Genomic DNA, 18,937 nt, shown 5'->3' with positions numbered 1-18,937 from the left:
GGAGATATGTCTCTTTTCTCCACATCTATAATACTCCACTTATGATCGTTGTCCACCTCTATAACTTTGGGTAGGGAACCTCCTTGAGCCAAAATTAGGACCAAACTCTCTAAGCTTTGGATAATAACATGGGTTGTCATCTTGGATTCCAAGAGATTGAATCTTGCTTCTACATCTTTATTCCTTATTTTATGCATCTTTTTTAGAGAACAAATGTCTTCTATGTGGTTATTTCTTATGTAGTATGAATAGAAGACTCCATGGATAGTTAGTTTTCAAATATATTTAGTAGCTAAATGTCCCACTTGATGGCACTTTTTATACCAAGAAAACAATCATCTAAATCTATGACTTAGGAAACCTCGCACTCAATGTGGGTCATTCATTCAAAAATAAGTGCCATACATCCAAGAGGTAATTCTCATGATATCATATATATAGAATGCAGATGCAAAGTGTATATCATGAAGTGCATAAACAAGTAAATTTATAGATCAAAAAGTGTGGATCATGCACAAATAATTTTTTTCATGTCTTCACCCTAATGCAAGGGGTTGTTGCTAAGGTAGCATCAAAGTAATTTTCGCCCTTCTTTAAAGCTTTAAAAATAATAAGTCCTAAAATGTTAAGATATGCATAAAATCAACACTCCACATGACATTCATCTTTCCATGGTCCTTTTTCCCCTACCACTTATGATTTTGCATTCAATGGTAGGTGTAAAGAGTTTTTGTTTTGTGGTTTTTGTGTATAAAAAGCAATAAATATGCACTGTAATATAACCAATGGAGATAAGCTGAGGCTAAATCTCATGCCTTAGCCCCACTATACATTCATAACTTTCTATAAAATTTTCATGCATAAAATCTATTTTTTATTTTATTTTATTTTTATTTTTATTTATTAATGGTTTTTTAATTTTCAAACATGTAGAGCTTGCATAAACTAAAATACAATGTTATGCTTCATATGACTCCATGTGAATACCAAAAGGACCATGAAAACACATAAAACCCTCAAATTTTCCAAAATCTTACAATTCTTGCATTGTAGTTTTTCTCAATCCTAATTTTAATTATAGAAACAACAAGAAACCAATTGAGAGTTCTTATTTTTCAAGCACTAGAAATCATATTCAGTCATTTAAAATCATTTTCCAAATTATGGTTAAAAGAATCATTATAAAAAATATAAAAAATGAGTACTTATGTATTTAATTTAATATGAAGCCAAAAGTATTTCAAAGTTGAGAAGCCACTGATACTCTTCCATGGCCCGAAACACATCCTCAACCTTTGATTTATGCTCCCTAACACATCAACATCATCACACGTTGTCAAGTGTTTTTTTGAAAACTAAAACCCCCTAGTCAAACGGTAGTTAGGTTTGATTTTTGCTAGCTTAGTTATTTGTGTGACAGTTTGTTTTGTTATTTCATAATTGGATTTCTTGTGTTTGTCTAGCTTAGGATTTGTTTCTGTCATTTTGTTTGGTTTGTGTGAAACTTGATAGCCTTGGTCGAGCTTCGTATTTTTTTGGATAGGTTAAAGTAGGAGTTTGTTATTAGCTACTGAACATTGAGGAACAAGGTATGTTTTCTTGTCGATACTCTTGCACATCACAGGGATTATTGGTTCACGAGCACTTCATGTTGCACTTATTGATGCACTACACTTGAGGGTCCTCTCCTAATTTTCTTAAATACTTCCATGCCATGGGATGGGGATTAAGCACATTTTGCACCATCATAGAGCACTAGCATGGCATGAGGTCTGCTGCAGCTATATGCAATAAATTTTAGAAGCACACACACTTGAGAGAGCACCTTTCATTGAGCATGCACATTTCTTGCACGCACGATATTTGGGATGTTCATCACAAAGTTAGGAACCTCTAGTTGAGTGGGTAAGGTGGTTGGGTGAGTTAGAGGGTCATGAAGGACACCACCAACTATGAGATGGGTTATTCTTATTTGGTCAACATCTTAAGGACCATCATTTCTAGAGCGATTGTGAGATTATGGGTGGGTAGAGTGGAGATTGATATTTTCTTACTAAGAGTTGAGAGGAGAGGCTAAGGATTAAAATAATTAAGGAACTTTTATTTGCATTTTCCATGACACACGATCACATATAGATAGGTATCCATATTTTTTTCATGTGTAGCATTGATCGATTGGTTGCATATCATGGATCCAACATTGTATATTTTTCCAAATCATGAATGATTGGGCACGGAGTTCATTTAAAAAATCATATTCTTGCTAGGACACACTGCATTAAAAAAATAGGTTCATATCCAGAGAATATTTATTTTGAAGACTCAAGGATCAAAGGAAAAGGTCGTACGTTTTACGTCGTCAGCGAGTATTTCTTGAAGAAAAAGAGGACATGTGTGTTGAAAGCGTGTGCAATTACAAGAACAATAGGCCAAGGAAAGGAATAAGTCGTCCAAGATAAAAGATAGAGAAAAATGATGTGATTTACAAATATCATTATTTTTGCCCATTTTTAATGGATTTTCGTAATTCTGCCCACTCAGGCTTGTCGACCAGATGTGTTCCAATTGTTTTGAGTACCCGAACAACTATATTCGGAGTTCAAATGACGAAGTTATGATCCAAACAAGTTGCAAACAGGCATAGAGCAGAAAAAACGAAAATAGTAAAAAGTAGTAGAGAAGCAAAAGCCAAAAGTTGAAAGTGAAAAGCCTAATGTATGTGAGTGTGGATAGAAAACTATATAAGGAGAGGAGATTGAAGAGTTAAGGGCCTTCCCCCTCTTGTACAATTGTACTTTGTGAGAGAGGAGAGAGGAGGGTCACATGTTAGAGTAAGCTCTTGTCATGCAAATTTGAAGGTTGGAGTTATTGGATATCAAGGCGTTGAGTGTCAGCTTTATTTATATATTTCAGCGTACGAGAATATATTTCACTTTATTTATTTTCAAATTATTGCTTTTTTTGTTGTGTTGTGGTGTTGTAATGCTCTACCCGAATTTGGGTTTGAATTTTCTTAAGCTATAAGAGGTGTTGTTTATTGTTTTGTTTATTGTTTTGTTTTTCGTGTGTGGTTCGTGTGGTGTTATAACGTGTCCGCTCGTTCGCTTGTGGGACACGTCTTAGCAGCCCATTAGGAGGAGGGTCTAGAAAGCTCCGCTTGACACTTGCAAGGAATGACACAGGGTTTGTGATCTAGGTCTTCTCGAGTCTGCCCCAAGCGGAAGTGTCCGGCCATTCCCACTTAGGATCGACCTGAGGTCAGGGTTCCTTTCCTATCAGCAAGGTCTCTAGGAAGCAGCTAGCATCGAGCTCCTGATGAACCACTTGCGTAGGAACAACAGAATCGAAGCGGATTCATGCTGCACTTGGTTCATGGAGAGTGGGAAACGAGAGGGATGCAAAGCTCAACCTCTCTGCCTAAGGCATAGTCCCATTCCTTTCCCCTAAAACAACGTAAATCGAGATTCTATATTTACTGATACCAGGTCCTCATAGTCTCGTTATCTCGTTGTTTGAGAAAAGTTTCCAGCTAACTGGGACTACCCTTCTAGGATGGCGGACCTAAGTCACGTCCACCACACTTTTCTCAAGTTGCTTTAGTTATCTAATTACCTACCACATTACGTTTGACATGCAAAAGCAGCTTCCTTAATTAAACAAATTAATCACAGGTTCCTTCATGTAACTTAGGCACTGACACAAAAACAAAGTCAAATAAGTTTCTTTTTCTCCAATATCTATTCTTTATTTATCATAATCCCGGAGTACATCCAATATCATGCCCGAAGGCTATCCCAGCAATCTACAGGATTACTGCTCCAAGTTCCGCCCCCATTGACTAGTACATGGGCCTCGAGATTCCATCTCAAGTCACGTCGGCCTCTTGTGTGGGATCCAGAGATAAGGGATTTACAGCCAGAGCCTCCCCTGGCACCCAAGCATTCTCCCGCTCCAAGTAACATCCACAAAGAGACCTCTCAACGTGGGTTAGGTCCATATACCCGGCGCGGCTAACAACCCCCTTGGATAGGGCCAGGAAAACAGTCGGAAGTAACTGTTTCGGCCTCTCCCTCTAGGCTTTTAACCTGAAGCATTAAGTGTTTTTCCTTGAATTAGTTCCTTCAGCAAAGGAGATCAAATAATGTACCTAAGTGTACAATCACAAACATTTTGGAGGCCGTTTGCATGACCAATTGCTAAGGTGTGATTCCTTTTCTCCGGATGCTCCCAGCATCCGATCCTGGACTTTTTTTCCCGGATACTCCCAGCATTCGATCCTGGATTGTTCATGACTTGGCGAGATCCCAATAATCTCAAACAAGATTATGCAAGCAAATGTTCTTGGTGAGTTAACTTATTTTGACTTGCCCTTTCCCTTGGGTTTTACCTTATGGTATCTTAACGTAACCCAAGCATTAACTAGTCAATCAAGGCAACAGACATGCCTTATTCACAACCCAACCAAGGGTCTTTTTTTCTTCCAGTTCTAACCAAGTTCAGTTAACACACTAGGCAACGCAGGATTCTTCATCTAGGTCTTCAGGATAGGTGGTACTATGCAGAGTTTTCTAATCATCCTTACCCATCATGCACATGGTGTGTTTAGTATATTTGTACATCCTAAACAACCTTTAACTCTGGCAACGAATACTTATTCCTATTGCACTGGATCACATGTGACTAGCATATATGAAAGTTTAGGTTTTTTCCAATGGTGCAAAATGCATCTTACGAACGGAAACTAACATTTCATGTGTTTCTTTTAATCATGATTGTGAAGCATGAATTCTAAATGACTATTCATGTCCTGAACTAGTTTAAAAGTGATTAATTTATGTGAAATAATGCAAAAACCTTATCATTTTATATGTGTAAAAGCTATCATTTCATGCATATAAACTTATGAAAACTCCCTACTCTACCATTTCATGCATATAAACTTATGCGAACTCCATACTCTACCATTTCACGCATGCAACTTAGCACTTAGAGTAAACAAAAATCCTAAGACTCGCCCTTGTTCCATGCACGTAGCTAACCCCTTCATTTCTTCCACGAGAAATAATACACAATTAATTATATAGCTTAAAGAACATGGGTTTGATTCGTGATGGTAGGGGCATTCGTTGCATTGGTCGCTCCACTTGCCTCTCCTGCATTACTGGTGCCAACGGTAGCTTTGGCACCTACACTTCCCGTGACTTTCTTTTTGGGAGCCATTTGCCACGTGAAGTTTGGATAGTCCAGCCTTCAAGACAACAGGCTCGGGTAGGAAAAGTCATTAGATGGGGACCTTCGCCAAGGGGGTGGCTTGAAAAAGATAGCTTCACGAACACGGCTCCTCGAGGGCTACTCACTAACTCTCACTCCCTCTCTTTTTCTCTCTCTCTCACACTCTCTCTCTCTCTTCTTCTTCTTCTTCTTCTTTTTCTCTTCTTCTCTCTCTCTCTCCTCTGCCTCTTCTACTTCTTTCTCTCTTCTTCTCCTTCTTCTCTTCTTCTTGTCCTTCTCTCTTCTCTCTCTTCTTCTCTTCTTCTTCTCTCTCTCTCCTTCTCTTCTTCTCTCTCTCTCCTCTTCTTCTTCTACTTCTTCTCTTCTTCTCTCTCTCTCCTCTTCCTCTTCTATCTCTTCTTCTTCTTCTTCTCCCTCTCTCTTCTCACCTTCCCCTTCTCTTCTTCTCTCCCTCTCCTCTTCTTCTTCTACTTCTTCTCTTCTTCTCTCCCTCTCTTCTTCCTCTTCTTCTTCTTTCCCTCTTCTCCTTCTCTCTTCTCTCCTTCTACCTCTCCTTCTAACTCTTCTTCTTCTTCTTCTACTTCTCTCATTCTGCCTCTTCTACTTCTTCTTCACTCCTCCTTCTCCTTCTCTCTCTCTCCCTCTTTCTTTCCTTCTCTTCTTCTCTCCCTCTCTCTCCTTCCCCTTCTCTCCTTCTCCTTCTCTCCCTCTTCTTCTCTTCTCTCTCCCTCTCCTTCTTCTTCTCTCCTTGTCCTTCTCTCCCTCTTTCTCCTCGTCTTCTCTTCACTCTCCCTCTCCTTCTTCTACTCGCTGATCACAGGGGGAGAGTTTCAGAAGAAACGAGGAGGGAGGTGGTGGAGTACTCTAATGGAGCCCCAGGCGCCGTGCAATAACCGAATGGAGGGGGGAGGAGTTACTGTCAAACGGCCTAGGGCCACTGCTACTGCTGCTGCAGGGAGGAGGTGACGAAGCAGGGAGGGGGGACACTCTCTCTATAGATGAGGGAGGGGAAGGAGCCTCCCCTTTTATAGGAGGGGGGGAGGTGGGCATGGCCGCCACTCCTCCCACCTGGGGGACTGCATGCCCTCCATTACCAACACATCACTCCCTCTCTCTCTCTCCCCGACGTGTTGTCGGCAAGGAGAGAGAGGGGGAGTTAAAAAATTTTAAACTAATAATATTTTTTTTTTTGAAATTAAGGGGGGAGTTCCTATGGGGGAGAGGCACGGGCATGTTACATGTGTCTGTTAAAATATTTAAATTTTTGTGTTGTGCATCCAACAAAGTTAATTACCCCAACCAGCACTCCTTATCGTCTCGTTATCGAGTTGTGAGAGTGAGGCTTGCTCTCGATCACTGCTCACGTAACAACGTCATTCCAGGTAACAAAAAGTCATGGGAACAAGGTGCAAAGATTTTAGACAAGATGATCACCTTGTTCCCATGACTTTTAGACGTTGTTCGTGTAAGATTTTCTCTATATTCAAAAATTGCGTCTAAAAGTGCGTCTATGAGGCCTTTTTGTTGTAGTGAGTGTTCAGGTACATGTATATAACTCTATATTTAAAATTCAAGACTTAATCAATTGCATTTTATTAATTCACTTATTTTTTCAGGTTTAACCACGTCAGGATATCATGTATGTCCTATTTGCGGTCCCTCTCTAGTTTCCTCTAGGCCGGCACGTTTAAAGGAGGTTATCTACGACAATCATTATCCATTTCTTTCTATTGACCATCCCAAATATGTTCTTCCTACTAATGGAATGACTCCACAATCTCTAACCATTCGAGAATGGAAGGAGAGATGGATTAATGATGACAGTCACCCTCCACTCGGCATGAGTCGGTAAGAAGTGCATTTCTCTCGATTGACTTTAAAGTATTTAGCATGATGAATTGTTTACATAATATATTATTTGTTTGTTAGGTTCTCTATATTTTTTCGTATTCCGTACAGGACTGAACTCAAGATCAATCACCTGTTGGACCCCATGCACATATTCAAAAATGTTGTATCTACATTATGGGATCACTTGATAGGGGCTCGTGATTCAGTTAATGTAAGGGAGGATTTATGTAACATTGGTCGCATGAGACGAGCCTGGCCACGCATTGGACCCAGAGAAAAGATTGAGCTACCCCATGCACCTTGGATGTTGTCAAAGAATGAGGAAAAAATAGTGAAGGAACAAATATATAGCTTTCGAACACCCACAGGATGTATGAGATGTCTCAAGGGAGCCTTCATAAAGAAAAAGAAAAGAGGTGTGGAGCAACTATCTGGTTTGAAGTCCCACAATTGGCACAAAATGATTCAAGTAAGTGTATCTCTAACCATGAATATAGTAATTAGTGGAGTAACTATGTGTAAACTTTGGGGTATGATGACTTTTTTCTCAACTAATCATTTGATCTATGAATATTGTTTACATTCAATTCGTACTTCCTACTAGCATATCCCATTGTGTATCCAAAGATGTACATGATATCATTTACAAGATGGGAGAGCTTGTGAGGTGTGTATACATTGTATTTTTTCATTATATATCTTTGAATTTCTACACAAAAATAAACAATTCTCAAATACATCTTGATAGATACGTGAGCTCGAAGGAAATTGATCTAAACACATTGCAAGATGCTTGAGTATTATCTGTTGAGGTGGTTTGTTTGGTGGAGGAAATTTTTCCTCGATCCATTTTGACTACTCAATTATATTTACTCGTACATTTCATTGATGAGATCACACTTTGTGGGGCAGTTCATGTAAGGTGGATGTTTTTTCTTGAGCGCTTCATGAAAACCTTAAAAGATTTTGTGAGGCAAAAAGCACGGCCTAAGGGAAGCATGGCTGAGGGTTGGTTAATGCAATCATCCCTTATTTATATCTTTGAATATCTTGGTGAAGTGGATCCCTCTCAACCACGACTATGGAAAGATTATGAAGACTTGAGGATGACCTCTATAGTTCCTCACGGAAAAGGAATGAGTAAAGTGCTAACAAAAGAAGAACTTCGTAAGTTAAATAGTTTTTGTGTGCTCAATAGTGATATAATGAGGAAATGGGTGACACTATATAATGAAGCAAGGGCAAGAAAAAAAAGCGAAAGACAAGAATTTCGCACTAGATATGGACATAATGTCTCATTTCCAGATCATCTAAATGCGCTCCCACATCATATTGATATAGATTGGTTACATGAGGAAATGAAGAGAATGGAAAAAGAGGAGGAAATTAATATATCTCAAGAAGAGTGGGAATACGCACGAGGTTGCTTATTATCAAAGGTGAGACATACTATCAATTAATTTGTTTCTATAAGTTTTATTTTATATAAATAATTGACATGTTTGATCTTTTATCTTTTACTACTAGTGCATATTATTCAATGCACTTTGGTGTGAGGGTAAACATCTTCGAACTCAACGTATAGATGAGAAGAGAAATACCCAAGATTGTGGTATCCTTGCTCACTTCGAGAATGCCAATGGTACCATGGAAGGTTATTGTGGCTTGATCCAAGATATTCTGAAGCTTGACTTCAGTCGATTCTTTATATATGTACTAGATGTGAAGTGGTTTAAAAAAGTGGTAACAAATGGTGAGCATTGCACAACCAGACGTCATCCAAGTGGTTTTGTAATCATTGACTCTACAAAATTTCACCAAAATAATAATGACACATTAGTACTACCTCAACAATACGAGCAAGTATATATGCAAAGGCTAATTTTTTAATATGTATACATGTGATACATATACACAATATAATAAGTATTTAAGTTTCTTGCTTTTATTTTTCAAATACAGGTTGTGTATCATCCAATGGTAAACAATAACCGATGGTGGTATGTCATCCCTATATCTAATCATTCAAAACCAATATATGGTAATATTACCGACATGGAGATAGCAAATGACAATCCAACAATTAATGATGATGTGCATGATGATACCATAATGGATGATATGCGTGATATAGTACAAGATGAACCTCACGAGGATGTTCAAGGAAATGCAAAAGAAGACAATAATGTGATTGTCGATGATATTGATGAAGTTATTGAGCAATATAGCAACACATCTGATAGTGGGATAGACTTATTTGTTTCGTTACCTCTTGGTAACATAGACCTAGAAGTAGATAGTTTAGCAAGGGCTGATCTCATTGAAGATGAGATGGATCATTCACTCTAATATATTTAAATTGCTTAATGATTCAATGTGTATTCCTAATTCTATGGTTTTTATCATGCGCACACGTGCATACTCAAGAATCAATAGTCAAGAGGAAGTATTTTTTATCATCTTCAAGTAGAGAAATTACGAGATACATATTACAATGCTTGCTACTAATTGTAAGGTTTCTGTCGCTTGTCGCTAATTACTTATATCAAGCTTGTCAACTGGAGGAACTGCCATTCATTAGAGAGCAATGAAAAAGTATAAATTATTAACTCTATTTTTTTAATTCAATGATTCAATGTGTATTCTTAATTCTATGGTTTTTATCATGCGCACATGTGCATGCTCAAGAATCAATTTTAAGTGGTTAAATAATTATTAACTTTGGTTTTTTAATTATGTGAATTCCAATTTTAGGTGGTTAAATAATTGTGTCTGCTGGCGCGTCTATATTGGCATCTATTTGCGCGGATATATAGATGCAAAATTCGTGTCTATTTACACGCATGTTTACATGCACTTATAGACACGCCTGACTTTGCGCGTCTATGCCTCGTTTCTGTTGTAGTGACTCTCCGTATCCTGGAAAGTCATGCATGGTCCACAACAACGTGGCCTTCAATGTGAAATCTCTAGAGGATGCAGATGCACTTGTATCTTACATCTCAATACGTTCCCATAACATTTCTAACTCTTCAATCAAAGGCTCTAAGTAAATATCCATGTTTTTTACCTTGTGCTTTCCAGGAATCAGAAGGGACAACATTACATGTCCCTTTTTAATTGCCATGGATAGAGGAATATTATAGTTCACCAATACCACTGACCATACACTGTATGATGTGCTTTTGATGCCAAATGGATTGATTCCATCCATACCTAAACCAAATATCAAATTTCTTGGCTCTTCTTTGAAAACGGGCTACAAATTATTTATATGTTGCCATGCTGGTGTGTCTGCAGGGATCCTCCATTTTCCATCACTTGAACGATGACTAGCATGACATGACATGAGCTTTCCAATAGACTTACACTTGAACATAAGTTTTATACGTGGAACAATCGAAAAATGTCGCAAAACCTTACGAGGCACATCCATTGACTTCATCTCCACTTCGTATCTTGATTCGCTACAAACAGGACACTCTCGTGCGAACTCATGAATCCCACGAAATAAGACACAATCATTGACACATGCATGGATCTTGACATAATTGAGACCTCCTAGAGATGTCAAGTAATATCTTGCTTGCTCTCTCTTAGTTGGCAATTTATTTCCTTTTGGAAGCATTTGTGATAATAACCTACATATATTTTTAAAAGTGAGTTAAAAAACCACCAACATATATTTTTGTCTGATTTTAAAATAGAACAATTAATATTATGATTCATAAGCCAAACTCAATTGATACCTACTTCAATAACGCATCCAAAGTGACATTACTCCATCCATAAATTATTTGCAAGTTAAGTATCTCGAGGGATGCACAAAGAACGGAGTACGTACAACCTTCATACAACGGAGTAGATGATGCTACATATAGTGGATCATCTGGCTTCGTAGAGTGACCTTCTCCCTGAACCGGTTGCGAAAATAGATGGTGTACCATGTTGTCCAAAATCTCATCCTCTACAACTTGATGGGGCATTTCATGAGGGCTACTATCATAGTCGTCAGTCTCTACTCTTCTTGAAGACTCTGCCTCCTTGCATCGACGTTTTGCAGCCTCTCGACGCCAGGGAGGGAGCATCTGAGGATGTGCCACCGCATCCTGCTCAACCACAAAAGGGAGTTTCATGTACGTTGATATATAATTCCCGTAACATAGACTAGCAATCTTAGTGGTAAAAAAAAACAATGAATACCGGTGATTTTTCTCAGTCCCATTCTCCATACAAGCTGAGGTGTGACATTGCAATTCGACATGCTCGAAAAATACACCCTCGACAACGATCACACATGCATTTAATTTTTCATCGTAGCCATGCATCTCAATTATGAAGACGCAATGTTTCATCCTCACTTGAGGATGTGCTCATTGACTCATCAACATGCACCGCATTAGGTGATGACGACGACATGATTCAACCTAATTCATGACAACATAAAAATATTTATCATTCATATGTTTACATAAAAACTTAAAGCTAGCGTATTAAATATTCTAAGATCTCAATTTTAAATACAAAAAAATCATCATAAATACATTAAAACTTATGATAAGAATTCACTATCAAAACTTATCTTAAAAATAAAAAATTATGATAAAGCGTCTATATTAGCATCTATTTGCGCATCTATGTTCGCATCTATACTCGTGTCTACATGAACAATAGACGCGCATATACACACCAAAATAGACGCACACGTCAAAATTCAAACCATACTTAAATCATTTCTTTTTAAACTGCGCCTTTCCTTTCCTGCATTTTTTGCGGTTCTGAAGCTTGAGTTTAGCCGACATGCAGTCTCTTCATGCCTCACCTAGTCTCTTCATGCCTCACCTCCTCATGACTCACCTCTTCTTTCATTTCAAACACACAAGAAGGGAAAAAGGAAAGCCAAGGAGAGGAAGAAAGAGAGAAGAAGAGAGAGGAGAACAAGAAGAAGCAGCAAGCAAGCATCAAGGGAGGGTAACTTACCAAGGAGAGGAAGAAGGAGAAGGAAGAAGCGCCACCACCCACCACACCAAACACCCAAGGTGAGTCTCTCTCTCTCTGTCTCTGTCTCTCTCTCTCTTTGTCTCTCTCTTTCTTTCTCTGCTCTGTCTGTGTATTAGGATTTCTGATTCCATTATGTATTGCATTTTGTAAATCATCAATGGCGGTCGTCGGACTAAAATCAGCCGACTGAGTGCGTCTGCTAGCGCATCTACATTTCAGTGTAGATACAAAAAAATGTTTCCTCTCATTGCGTCTGAGGACGTGACTTAGAGCACGTATACTGGCGCGTGTGCTCTGCAGTCTACATGCGATGATACACATGCACGCAGATTGACCTGGTATATGCGTCTGACAGCGCGTCTATACTGCATCCAGATGCGAATGTAGACGCGCTGAACAGAGGGTTGACTTTAGGAGCACGTCTGAGAGCGCATCTAACCTGCAATTGAGACGCGGTTATACACGCGGCAGCTCTCCTAACTCTGATAAAAAACAATATATTTTTGCAATGATGAATGTTACCAATCCCATATTTGTGTTTATCAGTTTTCTTGTTTATGAGAAGCATTAGCACTTAAGTTTTATGCTCAATGTCTAAAGAAAGCTCTTTGAAAATATAGGTAATATATGATTTTTTGTATGCAAACAAATTTATCTTTTTCATGTGTTTTTTTTGCAGATGTCGTATCCTAGTTCATCTAGCAATGACCCGGATTTGGATCGCATGAATGATACATTGGCCTCGTTTGGCAAGGGGCTCAATGCATTTTTTGGAGGTTTTCCTAGTAGGAAAGACTTCATGGGAGAGATGACCAGACACCTTGGCCACTCTCCCACAGCGGACGAGGTGTTCAGTGTCATGTCTGGATAGCCTCTGACGTCTTTGCCTAGCACTACTTTCCAAACTCCAATTGCAGGTACTCCACATGCAGGTACTCCATATGCGGGTACGAGGCTTGTGTGGGGGTTGCCTAGGAGGTGGCGAGCGACTAGTAGATCATGTAGAGGAGCTTGTACGCCAGTACTATAGAGTTACAGATACTGGTGGCATCTTCCATGATGATGAAGGAAGGGATGTAATGGCGTACATGAGGAGCGTCGTGTATGCGACGTATAAAGATTGTTTCATTGCCTTCAAAAATCAGAAAAGTGGCTTGTGGTAGGAGGTGTTGAGGGCAGTCCATAGGAGGTACCCAAATCCTGAGGGTCAGGGATTCTCGGATGATTGGGGATGCACAAAAGTGAGGGATTTGCTTCACAACAAAAAATCCCACCTCATGACACGCACCAGGGACTCACTACGGAGGCAGGAGGAGGGGCGTGGAGCCTATAGCCAACCACCTATATGCCACTGCATAGAGTGGAAGAAAGCCAAGAAGAAAGCAGCAGAGAAAGTGAAGAGTCGCCAGCACGCAGAGGCGCGACAGATCCAAATGGAAACCATGGGATCGTCGCATTACGGATGAGGTGGTAGAGAGTCGTGGGAGGCAGAGTTTGTAAGTATATTTTGATTTCTAGTTTTTTAAAATTTATATTTCTTTCAATTATTTATATAATTTGTTCTAATATATTGTGTCTCATAATTGCTTGTATATATCATAATTGTTTTGTAGACTACTATCATTGGTAGGATACCTACTCCTAGAGGGGTAGGTTACCATCGAGGCCATAACCGCGCAACCACATGGCTTCACTTCTATGAGGAGGGTCTCATCACTGAGGACCAATACAACCGGGCTATGAGGATTCGACAGCCAGAGGAGGTATGTTTTTCTTAATTTTCTATTAAAAGTATAGCTAATTATAACTTTTTCTCCACCATGTCTACGTAAGCAACCTTGATCTTTTGTGTGTGTAGGCGAATCCAGATGTGGAGCATAGCGAGGAGGGGGATAGCGACGCTAGTAGCCATGGTGGTACTAGCGAAGATGTTTCTTCTTCAGATTCGTAGAGAAGCACCATACCTCCTCTATGGCCTTGTTTTCTTGTATATGTATGATCCATCTTTGAGCCTACTGCTTGCAGCCACGCTTTAGGTCGCAAGCACTTAAACTTTCCATGTAAATGCTTTTAATCTATAATGAATACATGGACTTTTATTTTCAATTCTCGTGCTTTTAGATCCATTGTCTTTTTCCCAAATGCACAATCTGATGTATGGGAGGGGGAAAAAAAATGCTCTTTAGTTTTTTTTTTCCAATTCTGTTTTGCGCGTTTATTCGCGCGTCTAAATTGCAGAAAATGCGCGTTTATAAGCGCATCTACAATGCAGAGTACACGCGCTAGATAATTCAAATTTTAAAAAGAAATTAAATATATTTTTAAACAAAATGAGATTTCTTGTTTTCCATTCGCATCTACGGGTGCTTGTAAAAGCACGTCTATAAGCGTGTCTATATGTCCATCTAACTGCCAAATAGACGCGCTAATAGACGCACAAAATGAATTAAATAAATAGCAATTTTGGTTTATTATGCGCTTGTATTCACATGTCTATATGTCCGTCTATCGCGCTTCTATTTTTGCGTGTAAATTCGTTCATACATGCGATTATAGACATGACATGGTAGACGCGCAAATAGACGGGCGGATAGATGCACCTATAAGATTTTCTCTATATTCAAAAATTGTGTTTAAAAGTGCGTCTATGAGGCCTTTTTGTTGTAGTACTAATTACTATATAGGTTGCCTTTCCAAGTTCCACTTTGAAACATGGGTTAAGATTTAGCCATATGGCCAAATCTTTACCCCTTATTTGAAGGTGGGACTTGGGAGGTTCTCAAATTCTCTAATATGGTGTTCTAGGCTATATAAGGTATAAGAGATGTAGTTTATGGCATGCAGACTTAATAAAGAACTAACTTTTCACCTTCTCCTTCAGCTTTCATGTCTTCCTCTGCCTTCTCTCTCCTATTCTTGGCATTCTTTCTCTTCTCCCTATCTTTCTCTCTCTCCTCTTAATCTTTCTCTCTCCTCTTCTTCCTCTCTTTCTCTTTATTATGCTTAGTCTCATCTCTCCTCTCAACCTCTTTCGTTACAACATTAGGGATAGGCCTCTCAATTCATAGGGGTATGATTGCACCCAATTTGTGTGGTGCTCTTCTTGTGCTATGTGAGGAATCTAGATGTAGACCATACATGACTTTCTTGGGCATGGAGATTACTTATCTATAGATCACATGTTGTATCAATCCTTGAATAGTTAACATTGTTACATGAATATGCAAAAAATTATTCAATGATGCAACATCAAGAAAATGCAGCTTGCATGTATATACACATGTTAATAAATGCTACAATAATAATTTTATGAAGGGCAGAAAAGTGGTTGCAAAGTGAATTTGGGATGAGGCAAATGAGCCAAACAAAAGGAACTGCAACAAGTCATGCTTTTGAGTGGCTCCAAGTAGGCTAGAGAACACCTTATATAGAGAAGATGAGACACTTGGTATGATCTATGATATTCAATATGGATCACGTTGTTGAATAGTTCCAAGTAGGCTAGAGAACTCTCCTCCTTATAGAGAAGCTCCAATTAGGTTTGTATAAGTCATCCAAAGCGCTAGGATAAGAGTGAAGAAAATGAGCATAAATATGAGTAATGCAAGAAAAGGAATGCATTGACACTAATATTTAGTTGGAATGGCAGCGGCGACGGTCGATGGGAGGTGGACAGGGGTGAGAATGAGGGGGTAGCCATGAAGGGGCATGGGGGTGGGATTCATGGAGATGGGCTCCTTGGGGTTGGCCAACGTCCATTTGCATGACAGAACCAGGCGGTGCAAGTAGGTCAGCATGGTCACACGAGCAAAGTCGATACCCATGCACGTGTGGCCTCCCCCGTTAAACGGCAGGTACGTGTAAGGCTCCAGCTTGCCTTCGAAGCGCGACGGATTGAACACGTGCGGATCCGGGAAGTATTTAGGGTCCATGTTACAGTCGGCTAGGTTCAGTAGGATCTATACGTCAATAGAAACAATGGGTTATGATCCTTTAGAACAAATCATAAAAGGACTATCGCAGTAGACATCATCCCATAATCATGAAGTTTATTCTGAAGTAACAAACAATCCATGCATCCATGCACAAAACTACGATTATTCATTAATCCTATGGAGATTAATTACCATATACCTTCCAGCCGCGCGGTATCAAGAAGCCTTGATACTGGAAGTCCTGAATGGCCTCCTTGTAGCCCCAAGGGATCATCGGCTGCATCCGCAGGCTCTCCTGCACCACTCGCCACGTGTACTTCATGTTCTGTATATCCTCCCATGTGAGCTCGTATGAATCGGATTCCTGGTCTTTAACCTTCGCGTTGCGGATAGTCACATGCTCTGCCGCAAGCATAAACATGTTACAGGCATTGAAATCATATTCAATTACGCCTTTCCACAACCCGGTCAAATCGGTTCAATTACGCATCGTTAGGAATGTCGCTATGCTTCAAAGTTGAAACATTATATGTCAGAGAAAATAAAAAACATTATATCGCTACCGACGTTATGTCCTCTAACTGTTGAATCAGAAAAAAAAAAATTAAAACCATAGAAATACGTGCCACGTGGTGGTCTGTCAAGGTGTAGCAGAATCCAGATTCCAGATACAGACAGAACTGTATGGCAGCTATACAGTGATCAATGCTTGACTGAGACAATAGATGTTTTCTACAGAAAGGACTAGAAGGTAACAGATAGATATTCAATACACAGACGTACAACAAGAAAAAACGCGCACAGATAACTATGGCGCCGAAACTTGAAAGCCAGATCAAATCTCCTGCTGGCGATTCGTGCTCGAAAAAAGTCTAGGTATTTTTCAAATTCCGAGATTTTGAAGCTGGAAAACCTTCCAACTTTTGAGAAATAGATGTATTTCGAGAGCGATATGCGGCCTTTCCATTCAATTCCTATGAGGTACTAAGAGAAGCTTTTTTTATGGTCGCGATAGAGTGTGAGAGGCTATGCACTTATGCAGTTCCTGTACGAAGGTGCTGTCTACACGAGGGATCCTTCGGATACCTACAGGCATCTAGATGCAGCTTTCGATCGAGTTGGACTATCTAGTAGCTGGCGCGCAACCGTAGTCGAGTTGGACTATCTAGTAGCTGGTGGCCAACCCTACGGTTCAACGCATCGCGTCAGAGAAGAAAGAGAGAGAGAGAGAGAGAGTGTGTGTGTGTGTCTCTCCGTCTGTCGTTTTATAATACCTTGCAGGACCTCTTCGTAGACGTCGGGGTGCCGGGAGATGAAAGCGCACGTCATAGTCAGGGTGGCAGTGGTCGTGTCATGGCCGGCGAACAGCAAAGTGATAAGGTTATCGATCAGCTCTTCATCGCTGAGGGGCTCGCCGTCCTCGTCCCGGGCGGCCACCAGGACGGACACCAGACTACTCCCGACCGCGGATCGATCCCCGCCGTCCTCGCCATCGCCCCGGCCAGGCGTCGCAGATCCGCGCCGCCTCTCCTCCTGCACCATGGCCAAGGACAGCCTCGCGAGCTCCCGGCGCGCCACGAATCCTTCGTAGTAGGCCGCCCCGGGCACGTACACGGGCAGCGTCATGAATCCCGCGACAAAGGCCTTGAAGAGCTGCCCGATGCGGGCGGTCGAGCGCGGGTCTTCCTGCTTGCCGAACAGAAGCACGCAGGCCACGTCGAGCATGTGCGTCTTGATTACATGGTATAAGGACTCGACACGTGCGCTCCCGCGGAAGTGGCGATCCACGTGGCGCCGTGTGAGGAGGTCGGCCTGTGCCACGGCCCCACGCCGTAGGGCCTGCGGGGAGAGGCACGTTCCTACAAGGCGGCGCAGGCGGCGGTGCTGCGCGCCTGTCTGGGCCACCAGGCTGGTCCCGCCGAGGAGCTTCTGGATGGGGGCCGGCCATGCGTCGCGCACCAGCTTGCCCTCGTTGGCGAACACGAAGCGGCAGGCGTCGGCGCCGGCGAAGACCACCGTGGGCTGCAGGAAGAGAGACGTCCGGATCACCGGCGCACCGCCGTGCCTGGCCTTCCGGGTCGTGATGAAGTCCTGGGTCCGATTCGCCTTCATGAGCTTCATGAAGTCGATCGTCTCCCCTATCAGAGGCAGGCCCGACGACCCCGGCGGCATTAGGGCTCGCCGCCTCCTCAATAGCACGACCAACTGTTGCAGATACACCATCACCAAGCTTACGATCAGGAGAACCGCCAGCAGTGCGAAGTCGGCTTTGCCTATATCCATCCTAGACATCCTTCTTTTTCTCCTTCTGCTCAGCTGCTTGTGCTTCTCCTCCTTCAGCTAGTGAGCTTATTCGCCTTCTTGCTCTACCGGTCCTAGTGAGTTTCTTCTTCTTCTCCTTGTTCTAGTGGTTCTAGTATAATGACCTTGTTCGCCAATCGACAGCTTCTCACTGACCTTGCAATACCGGTCTCTCTTCTTATTCTTCTCCTCTTTCGCCTGCTCAGGAAGCGTCTTCTAGTTGCTGCGTCCTCTCCTCCTTGAGAGTTGAGAACCCTCGACTGACACTTCCCTTATAATGGGAGGCACAGGTCAACTGGCATAATTACTGAGAGCACCTCATTGACTGACTTAAACACGGTCAGCATTATCAAACCGCAAGTTGGTAGATTATGCCAGCTGGGCGTGCGCCGTGCACAGATGAGTCTTCCAATCCAAAGGTTCTTCTACATGTGAAAGACATGTAGCAAATTGCAATAACTACTCTCGTCTTGGATAGTGTTATGTAACATGAACGTTCTTGTGGATTTTGAAACTTGAAGAAGGTCACGACTCACGACTCATTACTCTCTTCCCATTGAGTTGACTCTATTTTCACGGATAATTTATTTTGACCCTTCCTAAGGACAAAGACACCT

General features: G+C 41.1%; 1 protein-coding gene across 1 annotated transcript; it reads right to left on the bottom strand.

The window, feature by feature from the left end:
- Window positions 1-15,347: 15,347 nt before the first annotated feature.
- On the bottom strand, window positions 15,348-18,639 carry LOC148009716 (cytochrome P450 716B2-like). The gene is made up of 3 exons (XM_087673330.1): window positions 17,294-18,639; window positions 16,219-16,421; window positions 15,348-16,043 (listed from the first exon to the last, which is right to left on the bottom strand). Exons 1-3 carry the CDS (start codon window positions 18,309-18,311, stop codon window positions 15,711-15,713), a joined length of 1,554 nt encoding a protein of 517 aa, XP_087529456.1. The 5' UTR covers window positions 18,312-18,639; the 3' UTR covers window positions 15,348-15,710.
- Between the last annotated feature and the right edge of the window lie 298 nt (window positions 18,640-18,937).

This window comes from Lygodium microphyllum, chromosome 30, assembly GCF_053477565.2.
Source record: "Lygodium microphyllum isolate KBCC chromosome 30, Lygodium_microphyllum_v1.1.10, whole genome shotgun sequence".
Classification (NCBI taxonomy): Eukaryota; Viridiplantae; Streptophyta; class Polypodiopsida; order Schizaeales; family Lygodiaceae; genus Lygodium; species Lygodium microphyllum.
The sequence above is the reverse complement of the archived record's forward strand: the minus strand, read 5'-3'. Positions and strand labels throughout refer to the sequence as shown.

Excerpts from the sequence above, each read along its gene's own strand:
- LOC148009716 (XM_087673330.1), bottom strand. The coding sequence starts at position 18,311 with ATGTCTAGGATGGATATAGGCAAAGCCGACTTCGCACTGCTGGCGGTT. Across the intron at positions 16,422-17,293 it reads CTACGAAGAGGTCCTGCAAG|AGCATGTGACTATCCGCAAC; the intron begins GTATTATAAAAC and ends TGCTTGCGGCAG. Across the intron at positions 16,044-16,218 it reads TGATACCGCGCGGCTGGAAG|ATCCTACTGAACCTAGCCGA; the intron begins GTATATGGTAAT and ends ATTGACGTATAG.